The sequence below is a fragment of the Lygodium microphyllum genome, chromosome 5, assembly GCF_053477565.2.
Source record: "Lygodium microphyllum isolate KBCC chromosome 5, Lygodium_microphyllum_v1.1.10, whole genome shotgun sequence".
NCBI classification, from domain to species: domain Eukaryota; kingdom Viridiplantae; phylum Streptophyta; class Polypodiopsida; order Schizaeales; family Lygodiaceae; genus Lygodium; species Lygodium microphyllum.
In genome coordinates, this window is record NC_141139.1 from 108,223,946 (window position 1) to 108,240,787 (window position 16,842).

Below are 16,842 nucleotides of genomic sequence, written 5' to 3' on the forward strand. Positions count from 1 at the left end.
TAATGAAATATCTTACGTAAATTATTATAAGAGAGTATTCTTCACTTCAATATTTAAGTTATTAGAAATGGAAGTAGATGGGCTTTTGCCACATGAAAGAATGCTTATCCAAGTACATGCATGTCTTATTTTACCTTATGGTTATGCTCTCACTGGTTACCAGACACCGTGTTGTTATTCATTTCATGAGAATGGCATTGTGGAGGTTTCTTCAATTGAGAAGGCAAAGGAGATATGGAAACTTTTTGAAAGAGATAATTCCCAATATCCTTGTAACATAATGATGCGTGAAAAATGTATTTTAATCACACAAAAAGATAAGAGACCGTAGGTCGTCCGCTTTCATCAGAACAACAAAAATATGTTGCGCAATTTCTTGGTCTCCAAGAGAACGCACTAGTAGGACATCTAGTTACCACATATAGAAGACTTCTTTATAATGGAGAAATATACAAGATCGCAGATGACGTCGTTGTAAAAACATACACATTTTGTAGAACATTAGAAAGTATAGATCATTGGAAAGCAAGACTCACTAATTTTTTTTCCATTCAATGGGATGGAGAGTATTACACCTTTTTTAGTGGATAACATTACAAGCAATGTATGACTATAAAAGAAAATGAAGAATGCTTACTTATAGATCCAATCATGGAAATGAGTGTACTACAAACTCAGCGACTTCCATTTACATGGGATTACATAAGACCATTGAGTTCTTTATTGCATAAGTTTGTTCCTTTACCTTTACATAATAGACTTGTTGCATATGAGGTAAAAGATCTAATTCAAAGAACAAGACTATTACACATAGGGGCATTTGGTTGTATACCTCAAGTTGGTTAGAAAATATGATATTGTGTTGGCAAGAAAACATGATGATGATATGGATGGGGAGTACATTCATGCAATGATAAGATAGGTAAGTTATGAAGAAAAAAGGTGCAAATTCTCATGGTTGAAGTGCGATTGTAATAGAGATACATAGAGAATTGATATTGATGAAGATATGTGGAGGGATTGGAACTTGTGTAGCATGGTAATGTCAAACTTTGAAGTTATAAAGAGAAGGGTACCTTATCAATTGGAGATTCTACATATGTTCCGACAGTGTGGAGATCACGTGATGTAACTTGACTGCTTTAAAGAGTGTGTGTGTGTTGCGTTCTTGGAGATCCAAATGTGTGCTAGTAGCATTGGTCATAATGGACATCATTATCTGATCACCGCTCTATTTTGTATATCATAATGCTTTATCTATGGGTGTTTGTATATTAGGATAGTATCTTGTGGATATAGCTCATGTTGTGTCTCATGTATAGGTAGTTGGACCTTTGTGTGTGTGTGTATGTGCATGTGTGATTATTGTTATATATTTTTATAAAAAATGAGATAATGTATTTCTTGAAGAAGATTAACGTATGGATATAATCTCTTGTTTGAGGAATACTAGCATATAAAGTTTTAAATTTGATTTTAGCTTGTCTCTTGTTTGATTTTAGCTTGTCTCATGGTTTGTATAGTTGTATATTGTATTGCTATATGGTGTTTTTCTTTAAAACTTAAAAGCCCATTGAATTGAAAAAAATCATTTAGAGAGAGAGAGAAAAAGAGTATGTGATCATTTTTGTATCATTTTCATATGATTGAATGATTTTTTATTCATTGAATATTAACATAATTTTTTATTTAATTTTAGCTTATCTCATGGCCTCCCCAAGTCAACAAACTCTAGATTCAATTATGCAAACTATCATCACTTTATAAAAAACAATTAAGGAACTAAAATTAAAGAATGATAGTTCTGAACAAATAGTGAGCATAAGTAAACCAGTTTCAATACAAAGTAGAAGAGTCCAGTTACCACCTCAAAAGAAAATCAAGAGTATACAAATAGAAGATGTGTCTCTGATGAAGACGCCTACATATAACCAAATTTTCAAACTGTCTAAAACGATTAGTCGAGAAGACCAAGATGAGTTTGGAAAACCATTTTTACTGAAATACTATCGAGATACACAAAATGTTAGGTATTATGCTAATCATAGAAAAGTGTACAATTGGATCAAGAGCCATGAGATTGACAAGGATTTGCAGTTTTATTATAATAAAGATGACAAACATAGAATTTTAGAGATCATAGATCAAAACTATGATCAAATTTTACCCCTTGAGTTCCCTGGTGCTACTTACCTTTGGAAAAAGGAGGATATATATCTGTACTATCTTTTTGTTGCTCAAAATCTCCCTTCAATATTTAGACATCCAATCCATTGATGAGTTATATGCATAATTATAATCTACATATGGTGTTATTAAGAGAGATCCTACTGTTTTAAGAGGATGCAATGAGCAAACATTACCAACCATGCAAAAGTTTCTCATGGATTGGTTACTCTATAGAGAGCAAATTCATGTCACAAAAAATCATAATAAACTTTTGAGTATTGAATATATATGTATTTTGAATTAACCTCTTTATTAATGAAGATAACATTTTTTAAATTTTATTATTATTTTAATTTGTATTTTTTATCATAATAGGAATTCTTAAAACTATCTACACGATTGCAATTAGTTTTCTTATATGTAAAAAATACTATATCATTAATTCTAACTAGTTTGTTTATATAGTAAAATTTTACATCAATAACTTAAAAAAAATTAATTTTTATATAAACATATTTTATTATATCAGTGACGTGAAGTGTCTTACTGTTACTAGTTAAGACCTTTTCTAGATACCTTGATAAGTATCTAAAGATACTTTGATAAGTATCTAGAAAATTTCTCTTTTTTTGCTATATAGATAGGTGTCTAAAATTCCTTCCAATTAACTAGCATGGGCATTGGGATTACCAGAATTCCGTGAGTTTGGAATTTGTCTGGGACACTCCGTGGGGATGAGTTGGACAGTAAAGTGTGATGTAATTTAATGTATTCAGTAACCAGTTGGATCCTGTTATACAATATTTTGTTTTGTCGGTCGCATCAGAAAAATGGGGCGGGTGTAGACTCTAGAAATCAGTCTCAGAGGCAGCCAGGCACTGGACAGTTAAGGGCGACGTAAATATCATTTTCGTAACGTATACAGTAAGTGCGTCTTTTGGAGGCGCGAAGGAAATGGGGGCGGGCGCGTGCAGTCTCGAATGGGAGGCTGCCACGCGTTATTTGCCGTGGATGTGAAAGAATGTTGAATATATTGCAGATTCAGGGATATCGAGAGTCTCAGAAGATTGGCCGCGTGCATTCGGGCGGTGCGACGGGGTAGCGGGCGTGGTCGGAGCAGTAGTCGTACACCATCAGCTTCCTCTTCACCCACGCAAGCCTGTTGTTAATCAGCTGAGCGGCCGAGTTCGGGGAGCCCGTAGACGTGGCTGTGACGGAGGCAGGGAAGGAATTGATAGCCATGGGGCTGGAGGAGCAGGCGGAGATCGAAGCGGGAGAAGACGGGGAGGCGATGCAGGCGTGGGCTTGGAAGTTGCGGTAGGATGCGACGAAGGGGGAGTGCGCCCAGTTGATCTTCACGCGGCCCCCTTGTGTGGCCCAACTGTCGCCGTTCCAGATGCTGGAGAAGACGCGGAGAGGCTGCTGCTTCAGATAGGGTACGCCAGCCGCCTCGCTGTTGACGAAGGCGCGGATGGGTACTCCGTCCACCAGGAACCTGCAGCGCAGCACTCACAGACACGTCAGACAATAGCTACCACGCAGACCTTCATACACTTAGAATTCTTTAGCTGATGGAAGTACTATTAATGTATACTGGATGTAACACAGCATATAATGGTGACTCGTGAGGGCTTGGTAGCTGGGCTTACAAGATGCGCTGCTTATTCCAGGAGATGGAGTAGGTGTGGAAGTCCTTGGTGGGGTCGAACCAGAGGTAGATCCGCTGCTCCCGCCCACCTACCCCATTGGAGAAGACGTTCGTCTGCAGTACGTATGGCTGTCCCGACGAGTTCCCCAGGAACTCGAAGTCCAGCTCGTCGTGGTTGGACGTCTCCGACGACAGCTGCATTTTACACCCAGTACACACATACATTCTCGTAAATACGAATTAAATTAAGGCCAAGTATTGGTATTCGAGTCACCAAGTCTAAATTAGTAGCTAGCTTAATCGTTCTTACTGGTCGTAGATTGATTAGCTTACATAATAGGCCGTCACCGTGCCCGCCGAATCCTCCGGTACCAGCTTGATCTGCATGTCGATGTTGCCGAACAGATAGCTCTGCTTCGAGGCAAACCCCGAACCTACCAATCATTTGCCAATTGATAAGTCACTTAGTTATATCCTCACAATTATATTATAAACGTTATTACAATTTTTGTCTATAATTGGCTGATTTTAAGCCAGCATGCGAATAATACCTGTGTTCTGGTCCAAGACCAGCTGCAACTCCCCTTCCGATGGCGAAAACCGCACGTTCGACGGTGCCCATGAGACCGCGAAGTTCTCGGCGAAGCTGGCACTGCTTCTACTGCTGCTGGCCGCAGCTGCCGCGCTAGCTAATGTAGTCGTCACAAAGAAGAGGAAGAAGAGGAAGGGGCTGACGATCGCATCGATGTGGCAGAGCCGCCGCGGCGCCCGGATCGACGAGGACGAATTGTCTCTCGGCATATCGACCAATAGGCGCCTCTCTGCTGTGTTTGACGCTGAGCGAGAGTGTAGGCGTCTTTCTGCTGTGTGTGACGCTGAGAGAGAGAGTGAGTGAGTGAGAGTGTGTGTGTGTGTGTGTGAGCGAGCAGGCGAGAGAGAGAGAGAAAAAGAGAGAGTGCGCGGGTATGTGTTACTGTGAATTGTGCGTATGTGGACAGTGTAACTGTATGTGAGTGAGAGGTCGAGTATGGATGAGAAATAAGTATTGCAGTTGCATACATATTGAGTAATGACGGGGGCGGGGTATATATAGGAGCTGTGCAGTGTGAGGCGCGACGAGAGAAAATCCGTGTCGTGAATCGGAAAGAGTGAAGAGGAAGGTGAGGGGTTTGTTTCGTGTGCTGTAGCGCAGCTGGAAGAGAGCTTTTACCGTGCGGCCGCCAGGCTGGAGTCCTGGACACCGAAACAAGTAAACAGAAAACGCGGGTTTTTATGACATCAGTATTTAACATCTTGTGAAGGTCCCCGCTGTCGCCCATTAGGCTAAGGCCTAAGCCACCTGTACTTGTTTTAACTTATAGGTAGCCTTTTTTTTATAAAAGGAAATTTGAAATATTATTATTATATTATTTTTGATATAGGTTCAAAAAGCTCCGAACTTTTAGAGGGTTTGTCGAACCTACTTTATTTTCTAAACCTTCTTTTTTTAATCAAAACCCTCTCCCCTCCCTTCCTTCTCAAATGTAAACTTTTATTTTATCTTTCCTCTTTTTTTTCATTAAAGCCTCCCTCCCTCTCCTCACCTCCTATTATTATGTTATTTTTGTTATAGGTTCGGAAAGCCCCGAACCTCCAAAGGGCTTCCCGAACGCACCCCCTTTTCCAAACCTCCTTTTTCACCCCTCTCCTCTTTCTCACATATAATCTCTTATGTTCTCTTCCCCTTCCATTTTTCTTTTAAAGCCTCCCCCTCTTCCTTCCCCTAGCCTCCTTTTTTAATTAAAACCCCCTCCCCTCTCTCTCTCATGTGTAGGGCCTAGATTTCTCTCTCTCTCTCTCTCTCTCTCTCTCTCTCACACACACAATTAGATTAAATTTTTAAATTTATTTTTTAATTAAAATAATGAGAGAGAGAGAGAGAAATATACAAAGAGTGAAAAAAAGAAAAAGAGGGAGAGAAAGAGAGAGAGGAGGAACAAAGAGAAATAAAATTATAGAAAAAAGAAATATAAAATTTAAGAGAGAGAGAGAGAAAGAGAGAAAAAAAAGAAAAAGAGGAGAAAGAGGGGGAGAGAGACTGAGAGAAGAAAAGGAGAGAGAAAATAAGAAGAGAGGAGAGGGAAAAGAGGAAAGAGAATAGTCTTTTTTAAATTAAACATTTTTCTTCTCCCCCTACCCTCTCTCTTTCATGTGTAGGGCCAACGTTCTCTCTCTCTCTCTCTCTCTCTCAGATTAAACTTAAATTTAATCTAAATTTTCAGATTAAACTTAAATTTAATCTAAATTTTCTTTTTAATTAAAATAAAGAGAGAGAGAGAGAGAGAGAAATATACAAAGACCAAAAAAGAAAGAAGATGAGAGGAAGGGAGAGAGAGAGGGAACAGAGAGAAAGAGTATAAAATTTAAGAAAGAGAAAGAGTGAGGAAAAGAAAAAAGGAAAAGAGAGGAGAGGGGGAGAAAAAAAGAGGGAAGAGAGACAGAGCGAAGAAAATGAGCGAGAAAAAATAAGAAGAGAGAGAATTATAGAGAAGAAAAATAAAATTTAAAAGAAAAAAAGAAAAAATTAAAGTGAGAAGAAGAAAAAAGGAAAAAAGAGGAGAGAGAAGGAAAAGAGAGGGGGGAGAGAAAGAAAGAGAGAGAAAATAAGAAGAGAGAAGGGAGAAATAGGAAAGAGAATAGTCTTTTTTAATAAAGCCTCCCCCCTCACCTCCCTTTTTAAATTAAAACTCCCTCCGCTCTCTCTCACTTATAATCTCTCTTTCTTTTCCCCTCCCCTTTTTAATTAAATTCCTCTCCCCTCCCCCCTCTCTCTCATGTGTAAGGCCTAGATTCTCTCTCTCTCTCTCTCTCTCTCTCTCTCTCTCTCTCTCTCTCTCTCCTATAATTAAATCAAACTTCTTTTTAAATCAAAAGTTTTTCTCTCTCTCTCTCTCTCTCATAGTTAAATTAAACTTTTTTATTAAATATTTTTAAAAGTTTTTTCTTAATTTAAAGTTTTTCGAACATAGTCTCACACATACTTTGAGAGGGAGATAGAAGAAGAGGGAGGGAGAGAAGAAGAAGAAGAAAAAGAAGAAGATAGAGAGAGTAAGGGAGGGGGGGAGGGGGGAAGGAAATATAGTCTTTTTTTAAATTAAACATTTTTCTTCTCCCCCTGTCCCCCTCTCTCTCTCATGTGTAGGGCCTAGGTTCTCTCTCTCTCAATTAAATTAAAATTTATAATCTCAACTTTCTTTTTAATTAAAACAAAGAGAGAGAGAGAGAGAGAGAGAGAAATATATACAAAGAGCGAAAAAAAAGAGGAGAGGAAGGAAGATAGAGGGAGAATAGAGAGAAACAGAATATAGAGAGAGAAAATATAAAATTTAAGAGAGAGAGAGAGAGAGAAAGAGAAAGAAAAAATAAACAGAGAAGAGAGAGGGGGAGAAAAAAAGGGGGAGAGAGACAGAGAGAAGAAATGAGAGAGAAAATAAGAAGAGAATGGCGAAAAGGGAAAGAGAAAAGAGAATAGCCTTTTTTTAATTAAACATTTTTCTTCTTCTCCTACCCCCTCTCTCTCATATGTAGAGCCTAGGTTCTCTCTCTCCCTCTCTCTCTCTCTCTATCTCTCTCTCACAGTTAGATTAAAATTTTTGATTTATTTATTTTTAATTAAAATAAGAAGAGAGAGAGAGAGAAATATATATACAAAAAGCAAAAAAGAAAGAAGAGAGAGAGGGGGGGAACAGAGAGAAAGAGAATTATAAAGAGAAAATATAAAATTTAAGAGAGAGAGAGAGAGAGAGAGAGAGAGAGAGGAAAAGAATAAAGAAAAAGAGAGAAAAGGGGGGAGAGAGATAGAGCGAAGAAAATGAGAAAAAATAAGAAGAGAGAATTTGAACACAGATAGAGAATTATAGAGAGAGGAAAAAAATTAAAAGAAAGAGAAAAGAAAAAATTAAAGAGAGAAGAAGAAAAAAATGAAAAAAGAGGAGAGAGAAGGAAAAGAGAGGAGGGGGAAGAGAGAGAGAGAGAGAGAAAGAAAGAAAATAAGAAGAGAGGAGGGGGAAAAGAGAAAAGAGAAAAGAAAATAGTCTTTTTTAAATTAAACATTTTTCTTCTCCTCCCCCCACCTCACCTCCCTTTTTAAAATTAAAACCCCTCCCCTCTCTCTCACTTATAATCTCTCTCTCTTTCTTTTACCCCTCCTCTTTTTAATTAAATTCCTCCCCCCTCCCCCTCTCTCTTTCATGTGTAGGGCCTAGATTCTCTCTCTCTCTCTCTCTCTCTCTATTAGATTAAAATTTTTAATTTAAACTTCTCTTTTAATTAAACGTTTTTAAAAACTTTTTAAATTCAAAGTTTTTCGAATATAATTTTTCACACACTTTGAGAGGGAGATAAAAGAAGAGAGAGAGAGAGAGAGAGAGAGAGAGAGAGAGAAGAATAAGAAGAAGAGAGATAAAAAGAAGACGGAGAGAAGAGAGGTAGAAAGAGGAGACAGAATAGTCTTTTTAAAATTAAACATTTTTCTTCTCTCCCTAACCCTCTCTCTCTCATGTGTAAGGCCTAGGTTCTCTCTCTCTCTCAGTTGATTAAAATTTTTAATTTAAACTTTCTTTTTAATTAAAATAAGAAGAGACTGATAAATATACAAAGAGCAAAAAAGAAAGAAGAGGAGAGGGAGAGAGACATAGGGGGAACAGAGAGAGAGAATTATAGAGAGAGAAAGAGAGAGAGAAAAAGAAAAAAGGAAAAGAGAGGAGAGAGAAGGAAAAGAAAATGAGGAAGAGAGACAGAGAGAAGAACATGAGAGAGAAAATAAGAAGAGAGAATTTGAACACAGAGAGAGAATTATAGAGAGAGAAAAGTTAAAATTTAAAAGAAAGAGAAAAGATAAAATTTTAAAGCGAAGAGAAAAATGAAACAAGAGGAGAGAAGGAAAAGAGAGAGTGAGTGAGAGAGAGACAAAGAAAGAGAGAAATTAAGAAGAGAGGAGAGGGGGAAAGAGGAAAGAGAATAGTCTTTTTTAAATTAAACATTTTTCTTCTCCCCATCCCCCACCTCACCTCCCTTTTTTTAAAATTAAAACCCTCTCCTCTCTCTCACACTTATAATCTCTCTCTTACTTCCCCCCTCCCCTTTTTAATTAAATTCCTCCCCCCTCTCTCTCTCATGTGTAGGGCCTAGATTCTCTCTCTCTCTCTCTCTCTTTTATATAAATAAAACTTCTTTTTAAATCAAATGTTTCTCTCTCTCTCTCTCTATTTGATTAAGCTTTTAAATTTAAAATTCTATTTTAATTAAAAAATTAAAACTTTTTTAATTTAGAGTTTTTTGAACATAGTTTTTCACACACTTTGAGAGGATGATAGAAGAGAGAGAGAGAGAGAGAGAGAGAGAGAGAAGAAGAAGAAGAAGAAGAAGAAGAAGAAGGATAAAAAGAAGAAGACGAAGAGAGGAGAGGCGGAAAGAGCAAACAAAATAGTCTTTTTTATATTAAACATTTTTCTTCTCCCCCTACCTCCCTCTCTCTCTCATGTGCAGGGCCTAGGTTTTCTCTCTCTCTTTCTCTCTCACATTTAGATTAAACTTTTTAATTTTAACTTTCTTTTTAATTAAAATAAGGAGAGAGAGAGAGAGAGAGAGAGAGAGGGAGAGAGAAATATACAAAGAGCAAAAAAAAGAGAGGAGAGGGAAGGGGAAAGAGAGGGAATAGAGAGAGAGGAAATATAAAATTTGAGAGAGAGAGAGAGAGAGAGAGAGGAAAAAGGAAAAGAGAGGAGGGGGGAGAGATAGAGAAAAGAAAAGCAGAGAGAGAAAATAAGAAGAGAGAATAGGTGAAAAGAGGAAAGAGAATAGTCTTTTTTAAATTAGATATTTTTCTTCTCCCCCTACCCCCTCTCTCTCATGTGTAGGGCCTAGGTTCTCTCTCTCTCAATTAGATTAAGCTTTTTAATTTAAACTTCTTTTTAATCAAAATAAGAAGAGAGAGAGAGACAAAGAGAGAAATATACATAGAGCAAAAAAGAAAGAAGAGGAGAGGGAGGGAGAGAGAGAGAGGGGGAACAGAGAGAGAGAATTATAGAGAGGAAATATAAAATTTAAGAGAGAGAGAGAGAGGAAAAGAAAAAAGGAAAAGAGAGGAGAGAGGGGGAGAAGAAAAGGGGGGAGAGATAGAGAGAAGAAAAAAAAGAGAAAATAAGAAGAGAGAATTTGAACACAGAGAGAGAATTATAGAGAGAGAAAATATAAAATTTAAAAGAAAGAGAAAAGAAAAAAAATTAAAGAGAGAATTAAAAAATGAAAAAAGAGGAGAGAGAAGAAAAAGAGAGAAGAGAGGGGAGAGAGAGAAAGAAACAGAAAGAAAATAAAAAGAGAGGAGGGGAGGAAAGAGGAAAGAGAATAGACATTTTTAAATTAAACATTTTTCTTCTCCCCTCCCCTCTTTTTATTTTCTTTCTGTTTCTTTCTCTCTCTCCCCTCTCTTCTCTCTTTTTCTTCTCTCTCCTCTTTTTTCATTTTTTAATTCTCTCTTTAATTTTTTTTCTTTTCTCTTTTCTTTTAAATTTTATATTTTCTCTCTCTATAATTCTCTCTCTGTGTTCAAACTCTCTCTTCTTATTTTCTCTTTTTTTTCTTCTCTCTATCTTTTTCTCCCCTTTCTCTCTCCCTCTCTCTCTCTTTTTCCTTTTTCTTTTCCTCTCTCTCTCTCTCTCAAATTTTATATTTCCTCTCTCTATAATTCTCTCTCTGAGAGAGAGAGAGAGAGAGAGAGAGAGAGAGAGAGAGAGAGAGAAGAAGAAGAAGAAGAAGAAGAAGAAGAAGACGTAGAGAGGAGGGGGGAAGAGCAAAGTGCAAAGAGAATAGTCTTTTTTTAATTAAACATTTTTCTTCTCCCCCTACCCCCCTCTCTGTCATGTGTAGGGCCTAGGTTCTCTCTCTCTCTCTCTCTCTTTCTCTCTCTCTCTCAATTAGATTAAACTTTTTAATTTAACTTTTTTTAAAATTAAAATAAGGAGAGAGAGAGAGCGAGAGAGAGAAATAGAAAAATATACAAAGAGCAAAAAAGAAAGAAGAGGAGAGGGAGGGAGAGAGGGGGAACAAAGAGAAAGAGGATTATAGAGAGAGAAAATATAAAATTTAAGAGAGAGAGAGAGAGAAAGAGAAAGAAATAAAAAGAAAAAAGGAAAAGAGAGGAGAGAGGGGGGAGAAAAAAGGGGTGAGAGACAAAGAGAAGAAAATGAGAGAGAGAAAATAAGAAGAGAGGAGGGGGGAAAGGAAAAGAGGAAAGAGAATAGTCTTTTTTAAACTAAACACTTTTCTTCTCCCCTTACCCCCCTCTCTCTCATGTGTAGAGCCTAGGTTCTCCCTCTCCGTGTCTCTCTCTCTCTGACAGTTAGATTAAACTTTTTAATTTAAACTTTCTTTTTAATTAAAATAAGAAGATACACACACACACACAGAAATATACAAAGAGCAAAAAAGAAAGAAGAGGAGAGAGAGAGAGAACGAACAGAGAGAAAGAGAATTATAAAGAGAAAAAAATATAAAATTTAAGAGAGGAAAATTAAAAAAAATAAGAGAGGAGAGGTGGGAGAGAGATAGAGCGAAGAAAATGGGAGAAAAATAAGAAGAGAGAGAATTTGAACACAGAGAGAGAATTGTAGAGAGGAAAGATAAAATTTAAAAGAAAAAAATTAAAGAGGGAAGAAGAAAAAAATGAAAAAAGAGGAGGGGGGAGACAGAGAGAGAGAAAATAAGAAGAGAGGAGAGGGGAAAAAGGAAAGAGAATAGTCTTTTTTAAATTAAACGTTTTTCTTCTCCCCCTCCCACCTCACCTCCCTTTTTTTAATTAAAACCCCCTCCCCTCTCTCTCACATAATCTCTCTCTTTGTTTTTCCCCTCCCCTTTTTAATTAAATTCCTTCCCCCTCCCCCCTCTCTCTCTCTCATGTGTAGGGCCTAGATTCTCTCTCTCTCTCTCTCTCTCTCTCTCTCTCTCTCTCTCTCTCTCATCTTTGTTAGATTAAACTTTTTAATTTAAACTTTTCTTTTAATTCAACATTTTTTAAAGCTTTTTTAACTTAAAGTTTTTCGAACATAGTTTTTCACACACTTTGAAAGAGAGAGAGAGAGAAAGAGAGAAGAAGAATAATAATAAGAATAAGAATAAGAAGAAGGAGAGAGGAGAGGTAGAAAGAGGAAACACAATAGTCATTTTTAAATTAAACTTTTTTCTTCTCCCCCTACCCTCTCTCTCTCACGTGTAGGGCTTAGGTTTGCTCTCTCATTCTCTCTCTCTCTCTCTCAATTAGATTAAAATTTTTAATTTAAATTTTCTTTTTGATTAAAATAAGGAAAGAGAGAGAGAGAGAGAGAGAGAGAGAAATATGCAGAGAGTAAAAAAAAGAAGATGAGAGAGAGAGAGAGAAAATTATAGAGAGAGAATATCTAAAATTTAAGAGAGAGGAAAAGAAAAAAGGAAAAGAGAGGAGAGGGGGGAGAGAGATAGAGAGAAGAAAAGCAGAGAGAGAAAATAAGGAGAGGAGGGGGAAAAGAGGAAAGAGAATAGTCTCTTTTAATTAGATATTTTTTTTCTCCCCCTACCTCCTCTCTCTCATGTGTAGGGCCTATGTTCTCTCTCTCTCTCTCTCTCTCCCTCTCTGTTAGATTAAACTTTTTAATTTAAACTTTTATTTTAATTAAAATAAGAAGAGAGAGATATATATAGAGAGAGAAGTATGCAAAGAGCAAAAAAGAAAAAAGAGAAGAGGGAGGGAGAGATTGGGGGAATAGAGAGAAAGAGAATTATAGAGAGAGAAAATATAAAATTTAAGAGAGAGAGAGAGAGAAAGAAAAAAGAAAAAAGAAAAAGAGAAGAGAGAGGGGAGAGAAGAAAAGGGTGGAGAGAGACAGAGAGAAGAAACAGAGAGAGAGAAAATAAAAAGAGAAGGGGAGGAAAGAGAATAGTCTTTTCTAAATTAAACATTTTTCTGCCCCTACCTCCTCTCTCTTATATGTAGGGCCTAGGTTCTCTCTCTCTCTCAGAGTTAGATTAAACTTTTTAATTTAAACTTTATTTTTAATTAAAATAAAGAGAGAGAGAGAGAGAGAAACACACACACACACACACAAAGAGAAAAAAAGAAAGAAGATGAGAGGGAGAAAGAGAGGGGGAACAGAGAGAAAGAGAATTATATAGAGAGGAAATATAACATTTGAGAGAGAGAGAGAGAGAAAGAGAGAGAGAGAGAGAGAGAGAGAGAGAGAGAGAGAAAAAGAAAAAAGAAAAAGAGAGGAGAGAGGGGGGAGAAGAAAACGGGGGAGAGAGACAGAGAGAAGAAAATAAGAAGAAGAGAGAATTTGAACATAGAGAGAGAACTATAGAGAGAGGAAAGATAAAATTTAAAAGAAAGAGAAAAGAAAAAAATTAAAGAGAGAAGAAAAAAATAAAAAAAGAGAGAGAAGGAAAAGAGAGAGAGAGAGAGAGAGAGAGAGAGAGAGAGAGAGAGAAAGAGAGAAGAAGAATAAGAAGAAAGAGAAAAAGAGGAAGAGAGATGGGAAAAAAGAAAAAAGAGAAAATTCTTTTTTTTTTTGAGAGAGAGGAAGGGAGAGAGAAGAATGAGAGAGAGAGAGAGAGAGAGAGAGAGAGAGAGAGAGAGAGAGAGAGAGAGAGAGAGAGAGAGAGAGAGAGAGAGAGAAGAGATAATTTAAAAGGGAGAGAAAAAAAGATAAATTTTAAAAGACAGGGAGGCAGAGAAGAAAAAAAGGAAAATTAAGAGAAAGGGGAGAACAAGAAAAAGGAGCACACAAAGAGAGAGAGAGAGAGAGAGAGAGAGAGAGCAGAAGAAGAGAGAGAATATAAACATAAAGAGAGAATTATGTATAGGGAAAAGATAAAATTTACATAATTTAAGAGAGATTGAGGGGGGAGGAAAGCATGTGAAAGAAGAAGAAGAAGGAGAGAGAGAGAGAGAGAGAGAGAGAGAGAGAGAGAGAGAGAGAGAGAAGAAAAGTGCAGAGAGAGAATGAAAAGAGAGAGAAAAAAAAATTAAAAAGAGAATGGAAAGAGAGAGAGAAAAGAAGAAGAAAAAAAGGAAAAAAGAGGAGAGGAAAAGAGAGGAGAAGAGGGAGAATAAAAGGAGAGAGAGAGAGAAGAAAAGTAGGGAGGGAAAAAAAGGAGAGTGAGAGAAAGAGATAGAACTAGGAGAGTTGAAAAATAAACTAAAATAGAAGGCAGAGAAAGAGAGAGAAAATTAGACAGGGAATTTGGGGGGGAAGAGAGATAATAAGTTAAAAAATTAGAAATAGAGAGGAAAAAGAGGAGAGAGAAAGATAAGAAATGGATTGTTGAGCGAAGTTGCCATGCAATAGTACAGAAACTTCACTCGCCCCTTTGAGGTAGCAAAGCTACCGAGTGGCGGCCTAGCATTCGTGCACACGAAGCGCACGTGGAACACTAGTTATATTATAAAGAAGGTTCAATTTATACAGCTGAGGGGTTGTTATAACTTCTTTACAAGGAAGCTACCTCTCCTCATGCTTTCAGCTAAATACAGAAGGGTACTTTTTTTTTCTTAATCCTCTTCTAGTAGAGCTAAATACCAAAAGGTTAGAGTGCTGCCACACGCTTAGTCTTTAGTTGCATCTAAATATAAAGGTGACTACATATTTAGTAAGTAAGAAAAAAGACATGTCACACCTTGCAAACTTTACCTATTTGATATGTAAAAGGTTTAGTAGGTTTGCTTGTGACCTCACTCTTAAGAGCCATCCTACAACTTGTTTCAAAAGGAATTTCCTACACATGTCAAGGAAATATAAGAGTCAAATAATTAATTGGCAAGGTCAAGGGAAAACATATGTTCTGGGATTGCATTCATGTTGTAACTTTTTAGTTTGTCTTTTGGGTAATAAATGCATTACAAAAAAGTTCTAGAAAATACAAAAGCTAAAGAATGAATTGGCAATGGCCCTACCAAGAGCTTATTCTAGTGAGAGAAGTGTGCATTTTTCAAAAATACAATCAATTTTAATTTTAATTTCTATTTTAAAGAAAAAGGAGAGAATTTCTAGCCCAAAAATGACGTATAGTTGCACATGTAACAACATAACTATTTGAATGTGAATCAAAAGTGTGTAAAATTATCATGGAAGTGATAGAACATGTTGACTCAACATATACAGCCTCTTCACACAAGGGCAAATCTATAGTTTGAAGCCAAAAGTTTGAAAGAATCTATTGCTATTCACATTGGCATATGAATCATTTACAATGAGTGTAAGGAAAGTAAATCAACATTCGCAAACTTTACCTTTTCAGACGATGTATGCAAAAACACAACCTCCTTCATATGCCATATCAAAATGATTCTTGATATTTTTCCTTTTCTGGTGGATTTCTTATCATGTTCATTACTTGCTTTTACATATACATAGGCCTCCATCCTTCTACACACATCACTTCAACTTGCATGGCACTATGAGCTTCTCTTTGTAGAGACTTCTCTTTTGTTGCACATGTAGCCTTGCACATACTCCATCAAAGTGCCTCTCCCTCACCACTCCATCTAACCATGGCATTAAAGAAGTAGAAGTGCATAGTCAAGAAAATCCATGCAAATAATCACCAAGGATCGTGATAAGAGTTCATTCTAGGAGAAAATTGCATTTTTCAACAAACATTAATTTATGTGTATATAAATCAAGGAAGTGATGATATCACATATTGTATGGCTCAAATTGAGTGAAGACTTCTTTTTAACCTACCACTTCAAGTGTCAACACCTAGAAGCCTAGACTCTCTTTGCACAAGGCAAAGTTAACAATGTAAATGTCAAAGTTTTAAAACTATTGCATTCACATGTGCATATGCATTGTTTAGGGTGAACATAGGGAAACCTTCTACCATTTAGAAGCTTTACCTCTATGGATGCTATATGCACAAACATACCCACCTTCACGTGCACTCTTTTCCCTTCTCATGCACTCTTTTCTTTCAAGTTTATTGTGAACTTTCTTTTGACCACCACCTTCAAAATTTTCCTTTTCATGGAAATTATATTTCTTCCATAGCAAAGATTTTTTAGTGATATAATTACATTAACTTGGCATTTAAGAAAAGTCTCATGAGGATAACTCAATGCTATTCAATTTTTGACATTCTCAAATAAGTTATGCTTACAAAAATCCTTGCAATAGTAAATTGATTTTTGGAAATAATATGCTCATTATCTAGCCCCATGGGATCACATTACAAATCTCTACTCAAGTCATGGTTTGCAAGCTCATAAGTCCACGTTGTGTTGTAGAGATGCTATAGAAGCCAGCTCACAAGACATGTAAGGTAGACACCTTCAAGACATAGCTCATGCCTTTGATGTTACAATATTCACATAAGGCCTTCATGCCACATGTGTAGTCTTCCATCTAGAGTCACCAACTCGCATCACAAGGACATGTTAGCCTTACTTGAGTGTGTCTTGAACCATCTTGGACCACACTACCCTAAGGCCTTATTAGTTAGTTTTCCACCTCTTATCGTGAGTCTCAACTTCTAAAGTTCTCTTAGTATGCACTCAAAGCAAGGCGACAAGTTGCCACAGCTAGAAAGAGAACCCTATAGGTTAGGATTGTTAGGCATATGTGTAAGATGGCCTCGATTGACAACCCAAAAGTAGCTTTCATAGATTGATAGCTAAAAGACGCCATCAATGCTGATGACAGTGACACAATAATGGAAGATGGCGGATTAGCCACAAATTATGGTAGAGGGACTTCATGGCATTGTGGACACCAAATGCTATAAAAAGATCTAAGAAGAAGTGTTGTGTTCCTCTCCCCTTCTCTTTCCTCGATCCTCTTCCCTCTCTTATCTTCCATCGACTATTCGTTTGGGTCCTAAGCTTTCCTATGCTTTGAGTTTATCTTACGTTCTTCCATTCGTTGTATTGCTGTGATGGCAACCATGACTGTCTAGTCTATTACAATGTATTTTTCATGAGAGATTATCCTTTTGGGTTGTACCCTATCCTTTGTGCCCAT

General features: G+C 36.8%; 1 protein-coding gene across 1 annotated transcript; it reads right to left on the reverse strand.

The window, feature by feature from the left end:
* Nucleotides 1-638: 638 nt before the first annotated feature.
* Nucleotides 639-4,881, reverse strand: LOC148036264 (putative xyloglucan endotransglucosylase/hydrolase protein 16). Its single transcript, XM_087678287.1, has 4 exons — nt 4,369-4,881; nt 4,151-4,251; nt 3,819-4,012; nt 639-3,664 (listed from the first exon to the last, which is right to left on the reverse strand). Exons 1-4 carry the CDS (start codon nt 4,616-4,618, stop codon nt 3,229-3,231), a joined length of 981 nt encoding a protein of 326 aa, XP_087534413.1. The 5' UTR covers nt 4,619-4,881; the 3' UTR covers nt 639-3,228.
* Between the last annotated feature and the right edge of the window lie 11,961 nt (nt 4,882-16,842).

Coding starts and splice junctions, on each gene's coding strand:
- LOC148036264 (XM_087678287.1), bottom strand. CDS start 4,618: ATGCCGAGAGACAATTCGTCCTCGTCGATCCGGGCGCCGCGGCGGCTC. Junction 4,252..4,368: donor GGTCTTGGACCAGAACACAG/GTATTATTCGCA, acceptor AATGATTGGTAG/GTTCGGGGTTTGCCTCGAAG. Junction 4,013..4,150: donor GCACGGTGACGGCCTATTAT/GTAAGCTAATCA, acceptor TGTAAAATGCAG/CTGTCGTCGGAGACGTCCAA.